The following is a 21,271-nucleotide window of genomic DNA, read 5'->3' as shown; positions in this document are numbered from 1 at the left end:
TCAGGGCCTTGTGATAGGCAGTATCATCAGGTTGGTTTCCTCTCCTCCAGATGATGAGGTGACAGTGGGCAAATTCTATGCTACTTTCCTCATCCAAGAGCATTTCAGGAAGTTCATGAAGCGCCAGGAGGAGTATTATGGGTACCGACCCAAGAAGAACCCAGTGGAGATCCAGGTTGGTAGCGTGTGGGTGGAGGGGTGACCCTTCCTGGGGGCAGGCAGGGTGTGGTGGGGAGCTCTGCAGACCAGGGAAGAGGCTTGCCCCAGCTCAGGAAGGTCCAGGGTGACTGAGAGAGACAGATCTGCAATGACACATAGGGAGCTCTGCGCCGCAGGCTCTGGAAATGAGGTGGCCCCAAGTGAAACAGTGCTGAAGTGGCCATGAGTACTCCACCACTGAGGGTGACCTTAGTCTCCAGGTGACTCTGGAAGCAAAGGAGATTTTTGACTCTCTGCCTCACTGACTTCAGCTGCAGAGGGCTCAGCAGGGTCTGATGCCTCACCAAGCAGTTTTAAGTCCTGGAAACCCCCACCACAGACTGGTGTCTGGGCCAAAAGCTGCTCATCCAGGTCCTTATCCACGTACTCTTCTCCATTCCCAGGGCCTTCTCCCTTTCCTCACCTTAACAGTGTTGCGCATAGTTCTATGTGCTTGGTGCTCCCTGTATCATCTCTCACTGCCTTGCACAACATCTGTTTGATGTGGCTGATCTTGACAGGACCACTGCAGTCAGAGAAGCTTGCACAGCAGCCCTGAAGGATGCTGTGAGGGTGGGATGCTGTGAGGGAGACCACTTATGTGCCTGGCCAGAGCAGCTGGAATGTCTCCAGCCTCTCCTGACCATGTAGGGAGGAAATCACTTGTAGAGATAAAAGAACAGGCCCAAAAGTTACAAGGCAACGAAAAGAGCCAGGCCCCAGGTCAGATGCTTCCAGATCAGGGACAAAGGCACAGCTACCCCTTGGGCATCACCAGTCCGACCCTTCGTCAGGCTGCCCTTAGCATATCCCTTTGTGGGACAGCATTAGCCCAGAAGCTGTTCATCAAGCACGGAGCCAGTCAGCTGCAGGGCAACCCGTGGCCTATCCCTGGTAGACCTGGCAGGGCAGCATGGCTTACCAGGTGAGCATGCTTCATCATGGTTCCCTCTCCAAAGCCCACATTGAGAGAGGTGGTGGGGCCAGGTCACATCCAGTCATCCATGCCTTCTTTTCCCTACCAGGCTGGGCTGAGGAGCATTGAAGAAGAAGCTGCTCCTGAAATCCGTCGGGCCATTTCTGGTGACCTGACTGCTGAGGAGGAGCTGGAAAGAGCAATGGTGGAGGCTGCCATGGAAGAAGGGATATACAGGGTGAGGGCAGCCCTCAGAGCACCCCAAGTGGTCTCACCCAGCCCCCATTTTGATGTCTTGGTGATGGGTCAGCATGGCTACCAGCAGCTGGAGGACAGTTGTAGAATCATAGAATGGGTTGGAAGGGACCTTAAAGATCATCTAGTTCCACCTCCCCTGCAGGGACACCTTCCACTAGTTAAGATTGCTCAATGCCCCATCCATCCAGTCCACAGAGGTGAGCCTGACCGTGAAAGACAGTGTGGACCACAAGGATGGATCAGCACTTCTTTCCTCTCCCTGAGCATCAGGACATCCTGGTTGAGTCATCCTGGGCAACCAGCTCTCTGCCTCAGTTTCCCCTCTGTAAAAGGACCCTGCTCATATGCCTGGCAGGGGTGTGCTGAATGTTTACCCACAGGTTTGGAGGGCCCCACTCATACCTTCTGCTAGGCTAAGATGTCATCATCACCAGAGCAGGAACAGATTCACTTCCCACTCTCTGGGAGTCTTTGAGACAGCCTGGGCAGCTGTGGGGTTGCAGGGTTGCACCTCCTGCTGTGTCCAGAGGTGCCACCAGCTCAGGCTGTCCCACAGAGGTGGCAGGATCTGTCCTGCACAGGGCTGGCTCTTATCCCAGTGCTGCTGCGTGACCATCACCACTTAGTGCCTCAGTTTCCCCACCTGGGCAGCGAGGCTTTTGAAAGTCTGCAAGGCCCAAGCAGAGAGACGAGCAGAGAGAACGCTGTTCCCATGGGCACCCCCACATATCCCCTCCCATGGGAATGGCCCCAGAGCAGCCCAGAGCTCCAGGCCTCCCCTGATGCCTTCCCTGTTGGTTGCAGAGGACGGGTGGCTTGTTTGGCCAAGTCGACAGCTTCCTGGAGCCCAGCAGCCCCCTGCAGCCCCACGTAGCCAGCCAGAGGCCCCTGCAGTTCACAGAGGTGGGCAGCGAGGACCTCGACTCCCCTGTCTTCCTCGATGACTTCCCCCAGGAAGGCAACACCAACATCAACAATGCCAACAACAACGACTGGCTGGAGGGGTAAGGGCTGGTGAGCCTCGCGTGGGACAGAACTGGGCCATGCCCGTCGGCTCCCAGCGGGGTTGTGCTGGCATCTGGCTGCACGTCGGTCTTGCCCAGGGGCTCTTCATGGATGGGTAAGGTCTGGAGAAATGGCTGAGTTGCAGCAGCCAGGTCCCTGCAGACTCAGGGAGGAATCGAGTGCTGGCCATGGAAGTGGTTCCACGGACACGAGAACTTTGTGCAGAAATTCAGCCCTTGAGGTGGAGGCAGGGACCAGGCAAGGGGACAGAGAAGGCAGAGCCCCCTCACCGGTCCCCGGGCCCCAGCCTGGCACTCCCAGAGATGTCCCCAGAACATGCAGACTAGCTCCAGGGCTGGTGTGTGGCTCTGCGCATCAGCATATATGATTCCCCCTGTGCCCTTCTTGTCCTTCCCATCACTCCTTCATCTTGGTGCTGTGAGGATCGAGGTGGACAGCAAGGCTCCAGGGGTCACTCCCCTCCCTGCCAATCCCTGAGTGCCAAGGCCACCAGCACCTGCCTGCACACAGGTACAAGGGACAAGGGTTACCAATGTAAGAGGATGTACTTAATCCTACTTGTTGGGGTCTCTACCCTGTTCATCCGTCCCAGGTACTCCTCCTGGTCTGCCCCCCCAGCTGCATTCCCCAGGGTGGAGAAGGTGGGGAGGGCTGCACTCCTGGGTGGAGCTGGTCTCAGCGTGTGGTCCCTGCTCAGTCTGACCCACCTGCCTGCCCTTGCCAGGATGGAGTATGAGGACGAGGTGCTGAGGAAGACAGTGCCAGCAGCACCCAAGCATCCAGTGTGGGGTGAGTCTCAGCATCATTCCTCTTCTGGGGGATCTAGACCAGCCCAAGTGCCAGGGTAGGGGGAAGGGCCTGATGTTGGCAGGCAGGAGGAGGAGATGCAGACCCCAGCAACTTGGAGGTTAGCTGAGAGCCCCAAGCACAGCGGGACCTGTCTGGGGAGCTCCAGGAGACCCTCCTCCCACCTTCCCACTCTCCGGGGTGATGGAGCATGAAGCCAGTGCCTCGGGCTGGGGGAGGACCAGCCACCCCCTGGGGAAGCAGGGCCACAAGACCATCTTTTGTTTCCACAAACAGAGACTTCTTCCCAACTGTGAGTTAGGAGCCAGCACGAGGCAGTGGGCAGGCACTGGTACTTCAATTGGTCCTGAACCCCTAACCCTTTGGTTCCTCCAGTCTAGTTAAGCTGTTCCCAGCTCTGGGTGGCAGTGGTGTCCCTGCTTTTGTGCCCATCTGATGTCCCCACCTTTCCCTCTCCCAGAGCGCAACCACCCCATACCCATGGAGAGGCTGCAATGGAGGCCGAGCAGGAGGCGAGGGGCCACCTCTGGGGGTCACCCATCATCAGGGCTGCACTTTCTCCCCCAGGAGGTAAAGGGGCCAATGTATGCCCAGGGGCAGCAATGGGTGGTGAACCTACCTCCCCCCCTGGGAAAGGCTGTCACAGCCATGCTGGGGAGGAGCCGGTCTCTAGGGCTCCCTGCCATGAACCCAGCTTTGCTGGAGCTTTTCTTTCTGATGAGCTTGGGGAAGGAGCCGGGCACCCACCCTGCTGCTGCAGTGGGCACGGGGTGCTCATCCAAGCTGAGACAGCTTGAAGCAGCATCTCTGTGGCTCCTTGGCTACCTCCAGAGCCAGGGCAGAAAAAAGGGGTGCATCAGGTTTGCTCCCACACTCCCCTGGCTGCCCTTGGCTGGCCATAGGGCCTTATTGCCTGGCAAGCACCAGGGCAGGAGATAAGGGCTGGTTCCCAGCTTTCTGTGCCCACACGGCCCTGCTGGTCCCATTGCGGGTGGTGTCCTGGACCCAGGAGCTTCAGCGGGATGGGAGTGCATGTCCAGGCTGGGGACAGTACCTGTAGTGCCCACATTAACACGGAAGAGACTGCACCTCTTTGCTCCTCTCGCCCAGGTGCCTGGAGAGGATGGCACTGTGATGGGAACGACACCCAACTCAGGGTACCACTGGGGTGAAAGTGGTGACCCAAGCACATCCTCCACCCCGGCCATCACCTTCCTCATTCAGGAGGTAAGGCAGGAGCACAGCCTCTCAGAGGGAAAGGCAGGGCTGCCATGCTCATGCCAAGCTGGGAGGTTGGAGGGCAAAGCTTAGCTACGAAGGTGAGCAGCAGGTATGTACCAGTGCAGAGGGCAGCAGGGAAAAAGAGGTGAGGGTGGGTTGCCTGCAGCCAGGGACACTGCTCAGCAGACTGAGCACACATTGGGCTGTGACACCATCCTCTGCTGCAGGCTCTGATCTCCGGGGGCCTTGTGGCTCTGGCCCATGACCCATCCTTCGTAGCAGTGACCAGGGACGAGATGACTGCCAGCAGCCAGCTGGAGATGGATGAAGTGGAGAAAGCAGCTGTGGAGCTTCTAAAGGGAAGAGAACCACCCCAGGACACAAAATCTGCCTCTACCTGCCAAGACACCTCAGCCACATCATCAGCCAGCTCCCCAGGGCTCAGTGCAGCCCCCTCCCAAAAGACCATCACTGCCATTTGCCTGTGAGCTGCCTGCTGATGCAGCCCAGCAGGCACCGTCCCTTCAGGAGCTTGCAAGGGGTTACTGGAACAATGCTGCACTGCTCCCCCTCTCTGCCTGGGGTCCTGGTGGGCTCTGTCCAGCTGCAGGAGGATTTTTGGGCCAGGTCTGCAGGATGCTGCTGCAGGACAGGACAATGCTGTGTCAGAAGGGTCTTGCAAGAGCTGAACAGGTCATTAAAGTGTGCCTGCTGTGTGACTCTGTGGATGCCCCTGTGCCCTCCTTCCTCTGCCACCGTGCTGCACAGCCTATGCCCATGGCTGCTTGCTGCCTAGCCTAGCCTGGGGAGGGGACTGCAAATGTGAGTCCATGTTTAACCAGAGCTGGCAGTGGGTATGTAGCAGCCCCCAGTCCTCATGCTGAGGGAGGTCTGTCCCTGCTCCTAAGTGCTTATGCCTTAACCCGTCATTTTGAGGGTGCCAAGCTCTGGGGGTCTCCTGGTGTCCCAGCAGCTGGACCCAGCATCCTTACATCTCTGCTAGAGCCTGTTCCTCCTGCTTGCAGCCAAGCCTGTCCTGTGGAGAGGAGGACAAATGGCTTGCGCAGATCTGCCTTGGGCTGGGGCAGCGGACAGGCACAGGCTTTGTGCCAGAGTGAGGTCTGGGGGCTTCGTGGCTCACTCTCCCAGGTGGGTAAGAAAATGTGGGTGGGGCAGAGGTGTAGGAGCATGTCCAGGTCAGTGCAGCAGCCCTAGGTGTAACCAAGAGGGGAGTCGGCCACTGCGGTGCAATTTCTGTCACTTCAGGTATCTCCAAAGACTGCTCTTGGGTTCAGGCACCCACCGCTCACGCTGGCCCACGGGAGGGTCTCATCCAGCCCACAGACATTCCCACTGCTCTGCAGGGGACAGGCCACAGACGCCACAGCCAGGAGAGCACCGGGAGCACAGTGCCTGTTGCATGCCCGTCCCAGCGCTGACCAGTGCTGTCTGCACACTGCCCACTGCTGCCTGGTATCAGGTAGAAGTTGAGGTTATTCCTCTCCTGGAATGAGTCTGCCCAGGGATTTCGCTTTACAGACCTCAGTGCCCCAGATGGGGTCTAGGTGCCAAGCACTGGGGCAGCCCCATCGCCCCAGGCCACCTCTTTGTGGGGATCTCGCTCCAGAGGGCCCCCAGCCCAGCCGAAGTGGGCAACACAGGGCTCTTCCTTGTCTAATATATATTAAAATGCAGCAAAGTGATGGGTCCTGGGGGAGATGCTGAATCAATAGAGCTTGCCTGCTCTCCAGCATGGCATTTATTTGTTAACTTAATAAAAGGGAAATGGCTGTTGCTGAACTCCAGCTGCAGCCTGAGCGCTGGAGAGCCCATCTTGTACGGGAGACATGGCAGCACAGACAGCTTTCCCCTGAGGGGATGCAGACAATCAGCAGGGATGGTGTAGGGGCAGCCGCTGCATCCCTTGCTCTTGCTTCACTGCCTTGGGGCAGGACGTACACCCCCTTACACACAGGCACACGCTCACAAACACATCCACCCGCTACTAAGGGGCATGGAGTGGTTGCCAATGAGGCTCTGGCACCTGGTCTGCCAGAGGGACGTCGAGGATGTGCTTCATTAGTTACAAGGTGAATGGTCGTGGTCTCCTGGTCCCTTTAGTGAGGTGCTGGACTGCATGTGCCACTTTCCAAGGTAGGTGGGTGCTCACTGGGGACTCCAAACATGAAGGGTGATGCTATGGTGGGGCCATACTGCGGTGATGGAGCAGTGCCTCTGCACCCTCTCCTGAGGTGTGGGGCTGCACAGGGGCTGATTTGCCCCAAAGTAGCATCTGGGAAATCTTTCTTGAATTCATTTCTAGCTGAATTTGGGGGACAGATCTGGCTTGTGACCTGGCTGGCACAAGGGTGGGAGTAGGAAGATAGGACCAGCAACACCACACCACAGTCACTGCCCCTCTCTGCCGGGAGCTTTGGTGGGGAAGGGTCCAGTCTCAGAAAAAATGGCAGCTCAGGGTGGGAAGTCTCCCCCCGCAACCCAGGAGTCCTTTCAAACATGAGCCCTGGGGACAAAGAAAGAGAAATACCAGCTTCTCACATCCTTGCAGGACAACAGACAGGCCATATCCTGCTCATCCCCTTGATGCTGTACCAGCATGAGGTGCCCTGGAACTTGCCCATCCCAGCAGATGCCAAACCAGGTCCCCCAAGGTGCAGAGCTCTGTGCACATATGGCATGTGGCCCTGGTACCTTGGGAGCCTCAGGAGGAGCGAGCAGACGGGGTGAAGGGATGGTCCTGTTGAGGTGAAGGCATCCAAATTTCAGAGCAGAGGGCAGGTGCTGGGCTCTGCGCTGGGCACAGCTCTGACCATTAGCTGTCGGCCACCGGTGCTGGCATGTCTTGGCTGTCCCAGAGCAGATGAGCGACCTCTCCCAGGACATAGCCTGGGCTCCTCAAAGTAAACCTCAGTGTGCCTCAGTTTCCCCTCACACTCCATTGCTGTTCACCCTGACATCAATACCAATCTACAGAGCTGGGGTTTGCCTGTAGTCCTACACTTGCTTCAGGCTGGGAGATGCTTTTTCCTGCTCAGCCAGAAGCTACCTGTGTCTCTGGGCAGTCCAGGCTGCCAGCACAGGGCAGCATGTCCATCTGGCATCAGCCCCAGCAATGTGAAGGCAACTGCCAGGGAAGCCAGGACAGGACTCCTTCAGCTACTCAGCTCCTGCCTGTCCCCAGTCCTGCTCCCTGACGGGCCCTGGACATGTCCCCCTTGCTAGCCTCCTGAGAGCAGCTCACAGGGTGGAGCCAATTGCCCTGTGGGCACCATCCTGTGCTGCATGGGTGCCCACCTTGCTGATCGGCCTCCACAGCCACACAGTATGGACTGGGCATGCCGGAGAGCCGTGTTGGCACCTGAGCACTATCCTTTCATGCCCAGGCCATCAGCCTCACCCTGTCCTCTTGGTACAGGCTCTTGTCATGGCCTTGCGCAACCCACAGGGTCACCAGCCCCCCCCCCCCCCCCCCCCCCCCCCCCGGTCCCAGTGGCTCTGGCAGGAGCACCCAGCTCACCACTGCCCTGCGCTGGCTCCTGCTGCTCGATGCTATCATCCCCCCCACTGCAGAGCTCTGGGATGAGACCAGGTGAAGCCATGGAGGTGTTTGAGTGACGCCAACCATGTGGAAAGAAAAGCCCTGGAGATGGTTGTTTGCCTCCATCATCCTCCAGCCACTGCTGCTTGCAGGGTCTCCCTTCCCTGTCCCAAACCAAGGCACTGGTCCCCAGAGCAGGCTGGAAACATCCTTTATTGGCACCATGGGGCTGGAGGGTTTAGTCTGGGGATCATGCAGGGCTGTCGTTAATGCCTTTGTACGGAGGTGTTTCCCTCCTCAGTACCATGCATAACGTGGCCTTGTCAGTGCTGGGTGGCTGGGGACAGTGTGTGGGGTGACAGCTGTGCTCAGCACCCCTGTCTCTGCTAGTGTGCACACCCAGCAGCACCTGCACCCTCATCTACACACAGTGGTCTCTCTCAGGTTGCCCAGCTACCACTGCTGCCCACGAGTTGCCTTTGCTGGCCCCTCACCATAATGCTCCTGTGTTTGTCCACTAACGGGGAGCTGGGGGTCACCCGAGGGGCTGCATGCCAGCAACAGCAGGGGAGGGCTGTCACAGGTACAGCGTGCCCCCTTTTCATGTCCCACTCATGGGCAGGAACAGGCAGAACTCCATTGTCCCTCCACAGCAGCACCCGAGCCACCGAGGCTGGCTGCGAGCCTCTCCCATTTGCACCTGGGGGACAGAGGAGCTGGGTGACTGGCAGAGGCTCAGGGACAGGACAGGGCAGGGCAGAAGTGCAGGCAGGAGAGGGCAGGCAGGAGAGGGCAGGCAGGAGGCCAGGGGGAACGAAATCCTGTGGGGGATCTGGGTACTTCGGGGGCTCATAAGAGCATCAGGTCTGGACCAGAGCTACACCGGGATGCACTGGGCAGCATCAAACTGCATTGGGATACACTTGGGATGCGCTGGGATGCGCTGGCCTGAACTGGGCTACGCGAGGCTGATCCAGACTGCACTGGACTGGCACTGGGCTGGCAGGAAGCTGACATCCTCCCCAGCCCTCCGGGGGTCCTTCCACACCAGGATCTGTCGGGGCCCCACTCCTTCCTGGGGCACGGGAATCACCCACCCTGCAGGACCTCGGGCTGCTCTCCAGCCATCCCCGCGGGGGAATGCCCTGTACAGCCCCGGTATAGCCCGTACGTCCCTGTACAGCCCGGTACAGCCGCGTGCAGGTGGGAGCGGGGCCGCTGGCCCGGCAGGGGGCAGTAGGGACCTACAGGCCAGGGGGTGTGAGCGTGTGAGTGTGAGTGTGTGTGTGTGTGTGTGTGTGAGAGTGTGTGTTAGTGTGTGTGTCAGTGTGAGCGTGTGTGTTAGTAGTGTGTGTGTCATTGTGTGTGTGAATGTGTGTTAGTGTGAGTGTGTGTGAGTGTGTTACTGTGTGTGTCAGTGTGAGCGTGCGTTAGTGTGTGTGTCAGTGCGTGTGAATGTGTGTTAGTGTGAGTGTGTGAGTGTGTGAGTGTATGTGTTAGTGTGTGTCAGTGTCAGTGTGTGTGTGTCAGTGTGTGTTAGTTTGAGTGTGTGTGAGTGTGTGTGTGATTGTGTGAGTGTGAGAGTGTGAGTGTGTGTGTTAGTGTGAGTGTGTGTGAGAGTGTGTGTGTGAGTGAGAGTGGGAGTGTGTCAGTGTGTGTTAGTGTGTGAGACTGCGCATTAGTGTGCGTGAGTGTGAGTGTGAGTCTGTGAGCGTGTTAGTGTGTGAGAGTGTGAGTGCGAGTCTGTGAGTCTGTGAGTACGTGTGGTGTGTGTGATGGTGACTGCGGGGGGATGTGGGCGTGAGTGGGGGGGCTGTGCGGGGGGGCACATGACAGTTTTGTGTGTGTGTGTCCCGTGTGTGTGTCTGTGTGCGTGTCCATGTGTGTCTGTGTCTGCATGTGTCCGTGTGTGTCTCTGTGTCTGTGTGTCTGTGTCTGTGTGTGTCCGTGTCTCTCCGTGTCTCTCCGTGTCCATGTGTGTCTGTGTGTGTCCGTGTCTGTCCATGTCCATGTCTGTGTGTGTCTGTGTCCATGTGTGTCTGTGTGTCTGTGTCTGTCCGTGTGTGTCCATGTCCGTGTGTGTCCATGTGTGTCCATGTGTCAGTGTCCGTGTCTGTGTCTGTCCGTGTGTCCATGTGTGTCTGTGTGTGTCTGTGTGTCCACGTGTGTCCATGTGTCAGTGTCCGTGTGTCCGTGTCTGTCCGTGTGTCCGTCTGTGTCCATGTGTCAGTGTCCGTGTGTCCGTGTCTGTCTGTGTGTCCTTGTGTGTCCATGTGTCAGTGTCCGTGTGTCCGTGTGTCCGTGTGTCCGTGTGTGTCCATGTGTCCGTGTCTGTCCGTGTGTCCGTGTGTCCGTGTGTGTCCATGTGTCAGTGTCCGTGTGTCCGTGTGTCCGTGTCTGTCCGTGTGTGTCCATGTGTCAGTGTCCGTGTGTGTCTGTGTCTGCATGTGTCCGTGTGTGTCTCTGTGTCTGTGTGTCTGTGTCTGTGTGTGTCCGTGTCTGTCCATGTCCATGTCTGTGTGTGTCTGTGTCCATGTGTGTCTGTGTGTCTGTGTCTGTCCGTGTGTGTCCATGTCCGTGTGTGTCCATGTGTGTCCATGTGTCAGTGTCCGTGTCTGTGTCTGTCCGTGTGTCCGTGTGTGTCTGTGTGTGTCTGTGTGTCCACGTGTGTCCATGTGTCAGTGTCCGTGTGTCCGTGTCTGTCCGTGTGTCCGTCTATGTCCATGTGTCAGTGTCCGTGTGTCCGTGTCTGTCTGTGTGTCCTTGTGTGTCCATGTGTCAGTGTCCGTGTGTCCGTGTGTCCGTGTGTGTCCATGTGTCCGTGTCTGTCCGTGTGTCCGTGTGTCCGTGTGTGTCCATGTGTCAGTGTCCGTGTGTCCGTGTGTCCGTGTCTGTCTGTGTGTCAGTGTCCGTGTGTGTCCGTCTGTGTCCGTGTGTCCGTGTGCGTCTCGCCCTTTCCCCGCGGGTCCGCGTGCCGGCAGTGCCGCTGAGGGGGCGTGTCCCGCCGCCCCGCCCCGCCCGGCACCTGGGGCCGCCCCCGCCCCGCCCCGCCCCTCCCCCGCCGGCTGTGGATGCTCTCGGGCAGCGGCGGTGCCCGGGCGGCGGGGGCATGGCGGCCCCGGACAGCTGCGTCAAGGTGGCCGTGAGGTGAGTGCCGGGGGTGGGCTGGGGGGGCTCGCCGCTTCCGGCAGCGGCGGTAGCGGGGCGGGGGGGGGGGGAAGCGTGCATCCCCGGGGGGCGCAGAGAGCTCGGTGCACCGGGGGGGCCCGATGCCCACCGGCGGATCGGGGCTGCAGCTGCGTGTGACGGCGGGGGGGTTGGGGATGCCCGGCTGGGAGCTGCCCATCCCCGGGGCAGTGAGTGTCCCCTGAGTCGGGCTCTGCCGTCTCCCCCCCCACCCCCCAGCCCCACTGCCATCCTCCCCACCCCCCACTCCGCATCGTTTCGGGTCTGCCTCCCCCCTAACCCCCCCTGCCCCGGCTCCCCCCCCCCCCCCCCCGCTGCGCAGCTCCGCGATGACCACCTCTCTTCCCGTGCCTTGCGGCCGGGGAGGGGGGGGACGAGGCTGGGGACCCCCAGCCCCTTCACCTGGAGCGCTGGCTGTCGCCCAGCCTTTGCAGCTCGGCAGCTCCTGGCTGCGTTGCGGGTGGGTTTGGCTCCTCGGTGGTGTCAGGCAAGATTGCGGGGGGATGTGGGGGTTCCTTGCCTGCTTCCCCCCCGCACCCCACCACCACCCCCCCCCCGCTAGGTGGCAGGGAACGATGCGGCATCTCGGTGTCCTTTGTGCTGACTCCGGGCTGGGAACAATGCGCCTTCCAGATCGTGCACCTCAATAAAGGAGCTGCCGGCGGCATCTAATTCATGCGGGGGCTCGGGGGGGGCTGCGGGACCTCGAGGGGCGCTGGGCTGGGCGGCAGCCGGCGGGGCAGACCACGCATCGTCTGCAGAGCCCCACGGGGGTGGGTGAAATCGGGGGGGGCTCTTTGTTAGCGCTGTGCCAGGCTGGGTGTATTCTGTGTACAGCCGCTGGGGTCCCGCAGATCGGCGTCGTTCAGCTTCTCTCTGCCCCAAGAGGAGGAAGGAGCCCCCCGGAGGAAGGGGGGGGGGGGGTACAAGCCCCGCCGAAACCAGCGGGAGAGGCAGGGAGGGACCCTGCCCCGCTGTCACGGCCGGAGCTGCCGTCCCGCGTGGCAGCCAGCGTGGGGAAGGGAACGGGCGTGCGGCTTCCCCCTGCTCGCCCCGTGCCTGCGCCGGGTCAGCCCGCGTCTTCCGGCGCCCCGAGCTGCCGTGCGGGCTGTCGGAGCGGAGCTGGGCGAGGGCAGGATCGGGCCCCCGTGGGGACACGGCTCGGCAGGCCCAGCCCCACGCGGTTACACCGACCTCCTCGTCTGGCTGTGCCTGCCTTGTCTCCCACTGTGGGGCTGCGGGGTCACGCTGGGGAGGGCAGGACATGGCATGTCCCCCTGTCCGCACCCTTAACGGCACGAGGCAGATTGGGGTGCTGATGGCAGTCTGCAGGGGTGGCTGCGTTAGTCCTCAGAGGAGGATTTGCGGAGGGCACTGCCCTGGCCGGTCCCTGCCTGCCTAGGCAGAGCGAAAGCACAAAAGATGCTGGGTGCAGCGTCAGTGATGGAAGGAGAGAGGGTGGGTGTGGGGCCGTGCGCGCTGCTGCATGTGTGCATGTGTGTGTGCGCGTGTGCATGCGTGTGTGTGCACCAGGACACCTCCCAGCGCTGCCTGCCCATCTAGCCTTCCTCTCTTGAAAGCAGGCGGTGGTGATCTTCTGCCTTGCTCCATTCGAGAGGCTGAGAATTGGGGCCAGGCTGTGGTTTTGCAGGATGGGGGAGGTGACAGCATGCCCCTCTTGCGGGTGCTGCTGGGGTCCCTGCGCAGGGGCAGGGCTGGGCTGTGCCTAACCGGGTGTCTCTGCCAGGACACTGACCGAGGAACTGAGTGATGCTGGCGACTGGGGGGTGGAGATTTCCTGCTGGTCAGACTCTTCCCGTCCTCCATCCTGCATTTCTCTTGGGATAAAGCCTTTTAACAAAGGCCCTGCTCAAGGCCGGAGTCCCTTTTCCCTGGGAGATGGAGTGGGTGCCACTGGGGATGGTGGTTTTGGAGCCATTTCTGCTGATCACCTCCTACCTAATCCCTTTGGCCCCTGCCTGCGATGGGGTCAAGGACTGTCCAGTACCCCGGGAGGGGATCACTAGCGGGAGGTGACTTGAATATGCAGCATTGCAGTGGGGCTGGGGTGTTCATGTCAAGGATCCGGGGTAGGGGGAGGTCCAACTCTTTCCTACCCCCTCCTTGAGGGAGCAAGCCAGCATGCTACATGGCGCAGCTGGTGGGTGCCAGGCAGCTGGGGTGATGTGGCGGTGAAGGTGAGCTGGCAGGACAAAGGAGGAGGGCTGGGAGCCAGGAGGCTGCGAGACAAAGCAGGCAGGTTGCAGCACCGTGTGGGAAGGTGCACGCCCCAGCCCAGCCTCAGGAGCCAAGTGCTGAGCTGCTCTCCCTGTGGACCACCTGGCTTTTCTGCAAAAGCAGCCCCGGGGGGCTGGTGATGGGTCCCCTCCTGCCCTGGTCTGGGAGCAGAGCAAGGTTTTCCTTTGTGAGCGCTTGTGACACCACGCCAGTGGAGTGGCTGGGCTGCGGGAGTCTCCAAGACCCCCCACCCTCTGAGCAAACCTGCCCACAGATCCCACCTCCCTTGGCCATCAGAGCATGGAGGAAGTTGAATGGCTCTGGGGTGCAGCAGGATACGGATCAAAGCTCCTCTTTTGTCCGTTTATAATAACATGAATGTGCCAGCTGTGCCATTTCTTCAGGGTCTCTGTGTCTGTGCTGCTGGTGGGAATGAGGTGGGACCTTGGGGAAGGGCTGGGGATACTGGGAAGTGATGGAGGCTTTGGAGAAAGGTGTCGTGTGCTGTTGGGGTTAAATGGCTGGGTGATGGTCCAATGTCAAGGGGTGCTGCAGCCACTGGGACCTGTCTCTGGGGCCTCACAGAGCCTTCAGGGTGGGAGGAGTGTGGACAGAGGATCAGGGGTGGTGCGGCTGTGCTGTCCCTGGGGGGACCCCAGTTCTTGCTGGTTCTCCTGGCCGGGCAGGAGGAAGCAGGAGAGATGCTGTGGCGTTTCACTGTCAACTTCACAGGTTCCCATATTCCCTTCAGGAGATCCCTGACTGCCCCGTTGGCACTGGGGGTCCAAAGGACCTGAGTGCTTAGCCATTGATTGGGGCACAGGGGTGCTATTTAGGCTTCCTGCATGCTGGGAGTGAAATGGCTGGTACCTGCTGCAGCGCTGCTGTCAGCAGAGGGAAATGCAGGCCCAGGAGCTGCTCCTGGCCCAGGGGCTGATTTATACTTGCACCTTGTACCTGCAATTCAGACCTGCACCATCTGCAAGGGCAGGGCTGGATCTTGCCCTGATTCCCGCCCTACCTGCAGGCAGGGTCTGCCTTTACTTGCCTGTCAGTGTTAAGCCTGGCATGTCACTTCATGGGAGCGTCTGAGCTTGCTGGCTCTGGCGGATGCTGCTGGGGAGGAAACGATGGGGCTGAGCTGCCGGCAGCGGTCGGGTTGGGTGCCCACGCGCCCTGTGCCGGAGTAACGGTCTCAGCTGGGAAGCTGCTGCCTGCTGCGATGGTGCCGAGAGGGCCGCCCGGGAGCCCTCACTCCTTGCTGCTGCGGGGGGGTGGTCCTCAGAAACTGGGGAAGGCAACAACTGCTGTTTCCTTCTGTAGGTGACCTTCAAATGGGTGGCTGCAGTGCAGCCAGCTCAGCAGCTCCCCACTACTGCCCTCCATCTGGGAGCACAGCCATTGATTTGAGGCTTGTGCCTCCCCTTGAGCCTCAGCAGCACCCCTCCCCGCAGCACCCGAGCTCACTGTCGGGTGCTGTCAGCTCTTGCAGCTGCAATGAGCCAGGGTGCAGCGGGGGGAGCGGGACTTGCCGTGCTGGTTGCAGGAGGTGGAGCCCAGCCCTGTTGCATGCGGGTGGTTTTGCTGTGTCAGGAAGGGCTGGTGGCGCCTTTTGAGCCAGAGGCCATTAAACTCCTTGGCCAGGGGAGGTCTGAGAAGCCGGGCTGGCTGCAGAAATGCTCGCTGAGGGCACTTTCAAACTGCCCGGCTCATCAGAGAGAAAGTGGCACCCCCTGTGCCAGAGCTGCCTGCAGCACCCGAACACGACTGGCTAGCTGCAGAGACTCAGGAAACGGAGCTTGTGAAATTGGGGAAGGAAGTTGAGTCGGATTTCAAGTTTATTTAAACCCTGCAACCTCCAGTGCTCTGCTGCTCTCATAAACACTCCTGCCTTGATGCTCCGCACTCTATGGAGGCAGCCTGGTGCTGGCTGTCTGCTGCCTTGGGGAGCTGCTCCCACCTTCTCCTTGGGAAGGTGGACGGGCTGTGCCACTTGGGACAGGACACACGCCCAGCGCCATGTGCCCTGGAGGGCCTCAGCTCAGCGGGAGCATGCTGGCAAAGGCTGGGTGCTGGGATCAGCCAGGCTCCCAGCCCTGCCAGGGTCCTGGCCTCTTTGCTGTCACGCGGCTGGGGCTCCTCTGCCTGCCGGGGTGGTTTCTGCGAACCTGAAGCCTCCGGGACCTGCTGGGGTCAGTCTCTGAGGAGGTGGAGTTGTTGTAGGCCTTCCAAACCAGCTCTTCCCGGGGCAGTTTTGGGTCTGGATGGAGAGACGGCGTGAGCCCAACTCGTGCCAGGCCGGTGCGCTTGCTGCCCAAGTGCTCCAGCATGGAGAGGGGTGGTGCAGCCTGGTACCCACTGCCCACCATCACCATGGTGCTGCTGCAGCTCTGAGCCCCTTTGGCGTGGTCCCGGGGGAGCACCGTGGAGTGGCTCGTGGGACACTGTCCCCTGACAGGTCTGGCTGGTGTTGGGCTGGTTTCGCTCAGATGTCACAGGGCCATGCAGGGGAGACATGAGGCAAACCCACCCCACTGCGTGGGACGTGCCCGGCTCCTGTCGCGATGGGAGGCGCAGCCTGTCCTGGCGTGGTGGCACAGCCCAGCCCTGAGGTGCCCTGTCTCCCATCTGTGAGGGTTGGGAGGCTCCCTGGTGAGCAGCACTAATCCCAGGAAGGAAATATCTGAGGAGGCTGCTACAGCCTGCGGGTGCTGGGCAGGCAGAGCACCAGCGTGGGCACCCCCCAGCCGCTTTCCCCATCCTTTGCTTCCATTGAGGGCAGCTGAACCCTGGCAGCAGGGACCCCCCGTGCCCTGTGGCTGTTTTGCTGCTGTGTTCAACCCATCCAGGCAAGCTGCTGCTCTTTGGTTTCACTTTGGGGCTTGCCAGCCCTGGTGCAAGGCAGGGGCATGCATGCTCTAAGCTCCCGGTGAGCAGGGTTAAATTTTGGGCTCCTTGGTCTGGAGAGAGATGTTGGGGACCATGGCGGGTGGGGGGGCCCCACGAGGTCTCGGAGGGAAGCGCTGAGCCCAGGTGTGTGGGCACAAGGGGTTTTTCTGCACCTGGCTTCAATCAGGCGCGCACTCGCTGGCCTTTACAGTGGGAATGTTAGAAAGGGGATAGTGCCAGTGAGGGGGGGCAGCAGGGCCGCACCCTGCGGTCCCATGCAAACATGCCATTGCCTGCGACATCGCTTGGGGCAAAGCAGCTTTAAGAGGCTTTTGGTGCCTGCACCCATCATCACCCGTCAGCAAGGGATTTAAATACGTAATGCTATGAAGTCTCAGGAACTTGGGGGGCAGGGGCTGTCTCTAAGCCAAAGGACAGAGCCAGCTGCAGCTTTCCTGCACCAGCCGTGAAACTGGGGGCAGGAGAAAATTACAGGAGACGAAGCCCTAAACAAAGCTGTCAGGAACACTGCTCCTGGCCCCCAGAGAGGGAAGGCGATACCCCCGCTGAGCCCAGTGCTAATTGAGGAGCCAGCCCCAGCCGGGCAGCTGTCGTGCTGTGCCTGCTGGGCAGGGGTGCTGGCCCCAGTAGTCCCACGGGGCTGTTTCCTGCCGAAGGATATCAAAACAGTCCCTGTCGTTGGTTAAACAGCCGGCAGGTTTGGGATGCGGCAGATTGTGAGGGCAGCTGCCACCGGGCTCTGCTGCAGGAGATCGGCACACCGCAGGACGACTCTCTGCCCTGGTGGGATGCTGATGGATTTCTGCTTTGGCTTGGTGGGAGGGAAGGCAGCAGGCCTCCTGCCACCCCTGCCCCTCTGGGCAGCCCAGGAGCTGGTCCAGTGCTGCCCTGGCACGTGCCTGTGTCCCCGCTGGCTCTGCACTGCTGTGAGGCCAGGGGTGGCTGGCAGCCTCATCCCGCTGGACATGTGCCTCTCTGTCCTGCTCCGTGTGGGCACAACACGGTCGTCATCTCTGTTTCCAAGTGAGGGTTCGGGGCTGAGCTCGATGTCCCAGGGATCCCAGTGAAATCCCTTCCTCTGCAGCTCCCTGTGGCCAGGACACAGTGTGGGGGGGTATCTTGTCACGGGTTGCTGTAGCTGAGCCTGTCCCCAAACTCTCCTGTGCCGTGGTCCCCTCACCTTATGTAACCCCATGGGGATGTGAACACTTCCCTGCCCATCCGCCCGTGGCTGGCTGTTGTTCTTGGTGGGTGCCTCTGCGGTGTCTGGGGGGGGACAGCCCCCCTCCAAGCTCTGAGTCTGCTCTCCCAGTGTCGCCAGCCCCGCATCTGGGCCAGTGCTGAGGGCAAAGCTCTGGAGACTGGTACTGGGGCAGCCCGAGGGGCATTCCTGCACCGGTCTGGCCCTCCCCAGGGCTGAAAGATTTAATAAAGGTCCTTCTGTCCCGCTGCCCCTGGGCTTTGCTGCAGCCAGGGCCCCCTCCCCAGAGAGCGGTGCAGCCTGATGTTTAGCACCGGGCACAAAACCGCCTCTGACCTCTTCCCCAGACTTTTCCTTCTTCCCCATCCACAGCCTGGGGCAAATCTGAGTGCTGGAGCCCAGGTACGTGTTCAGGAGGCTTGGTGGGGCAGGGTGGGATGTGCTGGGTCTGTTCAGCACCCTCTTCCCCAGAAGTCACAAGGGTCCCGTGAGCTTCATGCAAGCTTCTGCGCTGCTGTGTATAACAACCCAAATAACCCATCGGCAGAGCCCTGTGGGTGTGCTGGCGGCACGCCGCTTGGGTACATGGTCTAGGAGGAGATGAGAAATGCTGGCAAAGGAGGAAAGGTGCCGTGTTGGGACAGAAAGGCTGGAACGGGGCTCCTGGTCCTTGCCTTCCTCTCTGCCCTCCGAGCACTGAGCAAGGGCACTTCCTTGGCCCAGTGTTGCAGGGCTGTGAGGCACAACCCGACCCCTGCCTGCATTAGGAGGGGGGGGTCTCTTGGTCCATGTTGCTGTGATCTCTGCTCATCTATTATTTCATGCTGCACCTGCCCGAGGAGGACATTAGGGCATAACGTGCCTGTTCCCTTCCCAGCTGTGGGACCAGGTTCTCTCTTGGGTGCTTCGTAGCACCCCCGGTCCTGCTGACAAAGGGCTTGAGATTTTTTTTTTATTCTTTTTTTTTTGGCAGGATGGAGAGGTATCTCTTTTGTGCCACCCACTCTGCTGTCTTGTGGGCACATTGCTCCAGATGTCCCCTGTGGGGTTGCAGCATCTTCTGCCAAGATCAGGTGGTCTTCCTAGTGGTGATCAGAGGATGCTGGGCGGCTGCAGGCGTGCCTGCTTTCATGGGGACCAGGAAAGCCTTATCTCCAGTATGGGTGCATCACTACTGGGGTGTGACTGGGACATGGGGACCTCACCACAGGCACCTGAGAAAGGGAGAGACCCTGTGGGTGTGATTCACTGGCTTGGGAGGAAATGGGAGCCTCAGTACTGGGGTGCAGAATTGGGAGGGGGAGTGTGTCTGTCTCCATAGCACTTGTGGCATCTCTGTGCCCCTGCAGGGTCAGGCCGATGGCCTGTCAGGCCCAGAGTCTCCTGGCGAACGATGGTTTCCTATCACTCTCCAGTAATTGCTGACGCTGCTGCTGAGTCAGTGGTTTTGTGGCCGTTCCTGCACAGTCGGAGGGGAGCAGGGGCCCTGCCAGGGTGTGTGTCTAGTCACGTGTGCTGCCACACGTGCAGTTCCTTGTGCTGCCCACCTCACCTGGGGTTTTGGGGCCCTGCACCCCTTTGCAGGTGACTGTCCCAGATCTGTTGTTTGCAAACATCCTCGTGGTGTTTCCCTCTTGGGCAGGTCCAGCGTGGAACTGATGGCATTGCCAGTTGCTTATGGGGGTGAAGGAGGAGTCCAGGGAGATCCCAAACTTGGTCTGCTCCTGCACCCCTCTAGGCTGGGTAAAGCGTGATCCCGTGCTTCCCCTGGGCCCTGCTGGTCTCTGCCCACTGCCTTGGGCTGGGTGTCCCTGAGTGCTGGGTCCTCCCGTGCAGGCAGCATGTGCCTCTTCCCCAGCCCGTGGTGGGTCTCGGTGCAGAGCAGATGGCGCGGCTCAGCGCTGGTGCGCTCCTGCCAGAGCTAATAAGCAGCACATGGTGGCTGCCAGGGCCTGATTTAAAGGTTTCCCTAAGCCTGGGAAAGCCTGGTGCAGGATGATTAAGGGGTCCTGGGGGGTTCTGGGGTCCAAGGCAGTGAGATTTGCCCCACAGGGGAGCAGGCTGGGCAGCTGGGAGCTGGGCACAGCCAGCACAGCCATGTGGAGGATCTGTGTTGGGGTCGCTTCCTTGGGGGATGGATGTGGAGTGGAGGCATGTCCCTCAGCTTAGCCGTGTCCAGCATGCACAGCCCAGCTCTGTGGGGACCTGCCTGTCCCCAGGCTGCCCAACGCTGCGGCGGGGTGGGGACCCAGCAGCCAGGGAGCTCTGTCTTGCCTCGGTGCTGGTCCGGCAGTGCTGGCCATGGAACCCTCTGCTTTGGCGGTGTTTGGCTGGAGCACAGGCAGTGATCGCGTGTCGAGAATGGCTCCACAGGCAGGCTAAGCCTGGTGCTTTTCTGTGTTGTGCTCGCTCCTGCTAGGAGGTGGTTTGCTGTATCTCTTAATTGGAGCGTTTGCTGACCAGACCTGGCAGTCCCTGGGGAGCCTGATTCAATTTTCTCTGATTGCTGAGCCGCTTCCCTGCTGCGGTAATTAAATGCTTAACTTTGTCTTGATTTGGGTCCAAAGCAACCTGCGTGCAAACAGCCAGCCCTTGGCAGCCAGCCCTCTCCTGGGACCTGGTGTTCAGGGGGCAATGGGGCCGGGGGAATCCCTTCCCTGGCCAGAAAGCAGATCCCCCCCTCCCCGGGATCAAGCCACGCTGAGCTGAGGCCTGGGGAGCCACTGTCTGCTGGTGAGGGTGGGCAGCCTCACGCTTGCTGTGCTGGCCTGGAGGTATAAGAAAACCTAGAGCACTTTGCTCTGATCTTACCCTGGTGATGCTGGCAGCACCCAGCTGCCTGGGGAGCTGCTTGGCCAGGTTGAGTGCCCTGTACACCTCCATGCTGCACCCCACGTGCCACACTCTTGCCTGTTGGGTTTGCAAAGTGTCCTTGACCCAGAGCATGTCCTAGGGGAGCACGGGATTATGTTAGAGCTGCTCTCCTCCTGGCTGACCTGTGCTGCAGGGTGGGATTGCAGGGCAGCAGCAAAGCATGGAGGGCAGGTTTGGGGCAGAGGAGAGCAAAGCGCAGGAGGAGCGGAGGGGCTAGCGAGGCTGGCAGATGGGCTACGTGCGAGTCCGTGCTGTTTGGCAAGTGCTCCTGCAGCTCCAAGGCTGGAGGGAGCGCAGGCAGTGTGAACAAGGGTGACGCAGGGAGCGGGGATGGGGATGGGAGCAGAGCGAACGTTAGTGGTGTGGAGATGGGAGAGGGGTGAACACAGGCGATGCGGGGATGGGAGTGGGGTGAATGCAAGGTCATGTGGGGAGGGGAAATGGGGTGAATGCGGGTGACGTGGGAAGCAGGGTGATGGGGGGACGGGAGCAGGGTGAACGTAGGTAATACAGGGAGTGAGGATGGGAGCAGGATGTATGTGGGCAATGTGAGGAGTGGAGCCAGGCACTGCCTGGGCTTGCTCAGCCCGCCTGTCTTGGCAGGCACATCCACAGCAACCGGGCTGCGCAGCTAGTCGGGGTCTGCCAGCTCCAACCTCTGCCCACGGCCAGGTCAGGGGCAGTGCCCCAGCCCCTCACCTGATGCCAGAGCTACCAGCATCTCAGCAGGAAGCCTTGCCCCTGTGAAGATGGGGTGGACGAGAGCAGGAGGCTCCAAGCCTCCAGGGCCTGGCACAGAGGGGGGAAAAATGCCATGGAGCTCTTCCACCCGCCGCTCCCCAGCTCTCTGGCTCGGCTGCCTGGGAAACCAGCCTCA

At 60.4% G+C, this 21,271-nt stretch overlaps 2 protein-coding genes across 4 annotated transcripts in view; both read left to right on the top strand.

Moving 5' to 3' along the window:
• Positions 1-5,145, top strand: part of CACNA1S (calcium voltage-gated channel subunit alpha1 S) — a 34,435-nt gene extending 29,290 nt beyond the window's left edge. Inside the window, exons 36-42 of the mRNA XM_075775710.1 lie at positions 51-175; positions 1,224-1,352; positions 2,177-2,376; positions 2,991-3,187; positions 3,666-3,775; positions 4,316-4,432; positions 4,654-5,145. Coding sequence (XP_075631825.1) covers positions 51-175; positions 1,224-1,352; positions 2,177-2,376; positions 2,991-3,187; positions 3,666-3,775; positions 4,316-4,432; positions 4,654-4,914 — 1,139 coding nt within the window. The 3' untranslated portion in view covers positions 4,915-5,145. The remainder of the gene's footprint in view (positions 1-50; positions 176-1,223; positions 1,353-2,176; positions 2,377-2,990; positions 3,188-3,665; positions 3,776-4,315; positions 4,433-4,653) is intronic.
• A 5,883-nt stretch (positions 5,146-11,028) lies between these two features.
• Positions 11,029-21,271, top strand: part of KIF21B (kinesin family member 21B) — a 43,420-nt gene continuing 33,177 nt past the window's right edge. For all 3 annotated transcript variants that reach the window (XR_012838900.1, XM_075775712.1, XM_075775711.1), the window contains exon 1: positions 11,029-11,132. Coding sequence is in view for 2 of the 3 variants with exons in the window: in XM_075775712.1 (XP_075631827.1) it covers positions 11,095-11,132 (38 nt within the window). In the remaining variant the exon portion in view is untranslated. The remainder of the gene's footprint in view (positions 11,133-21,271) is intronic.

This window comes from Balearica regulorum, chromosome 25 (assembly GCF_011004875.1).
Source record: "Balearica regulorum gibbericeps isolate bBalReg1 chromosome 25, bBalReg1.pri, whole genome shotgun sequence".
NCBI classification, from domain to species: domain Eukaryota; kingdom Metazoa; phylum Chordata; class Aves; order Gruiformes; family Gruidae; genus Balearica; species Balearica regulorum.
Note: the sequence above shows the minus strand (reverse complement) of the source record. Positions and strands in the feature narration are given on the sequence as shown.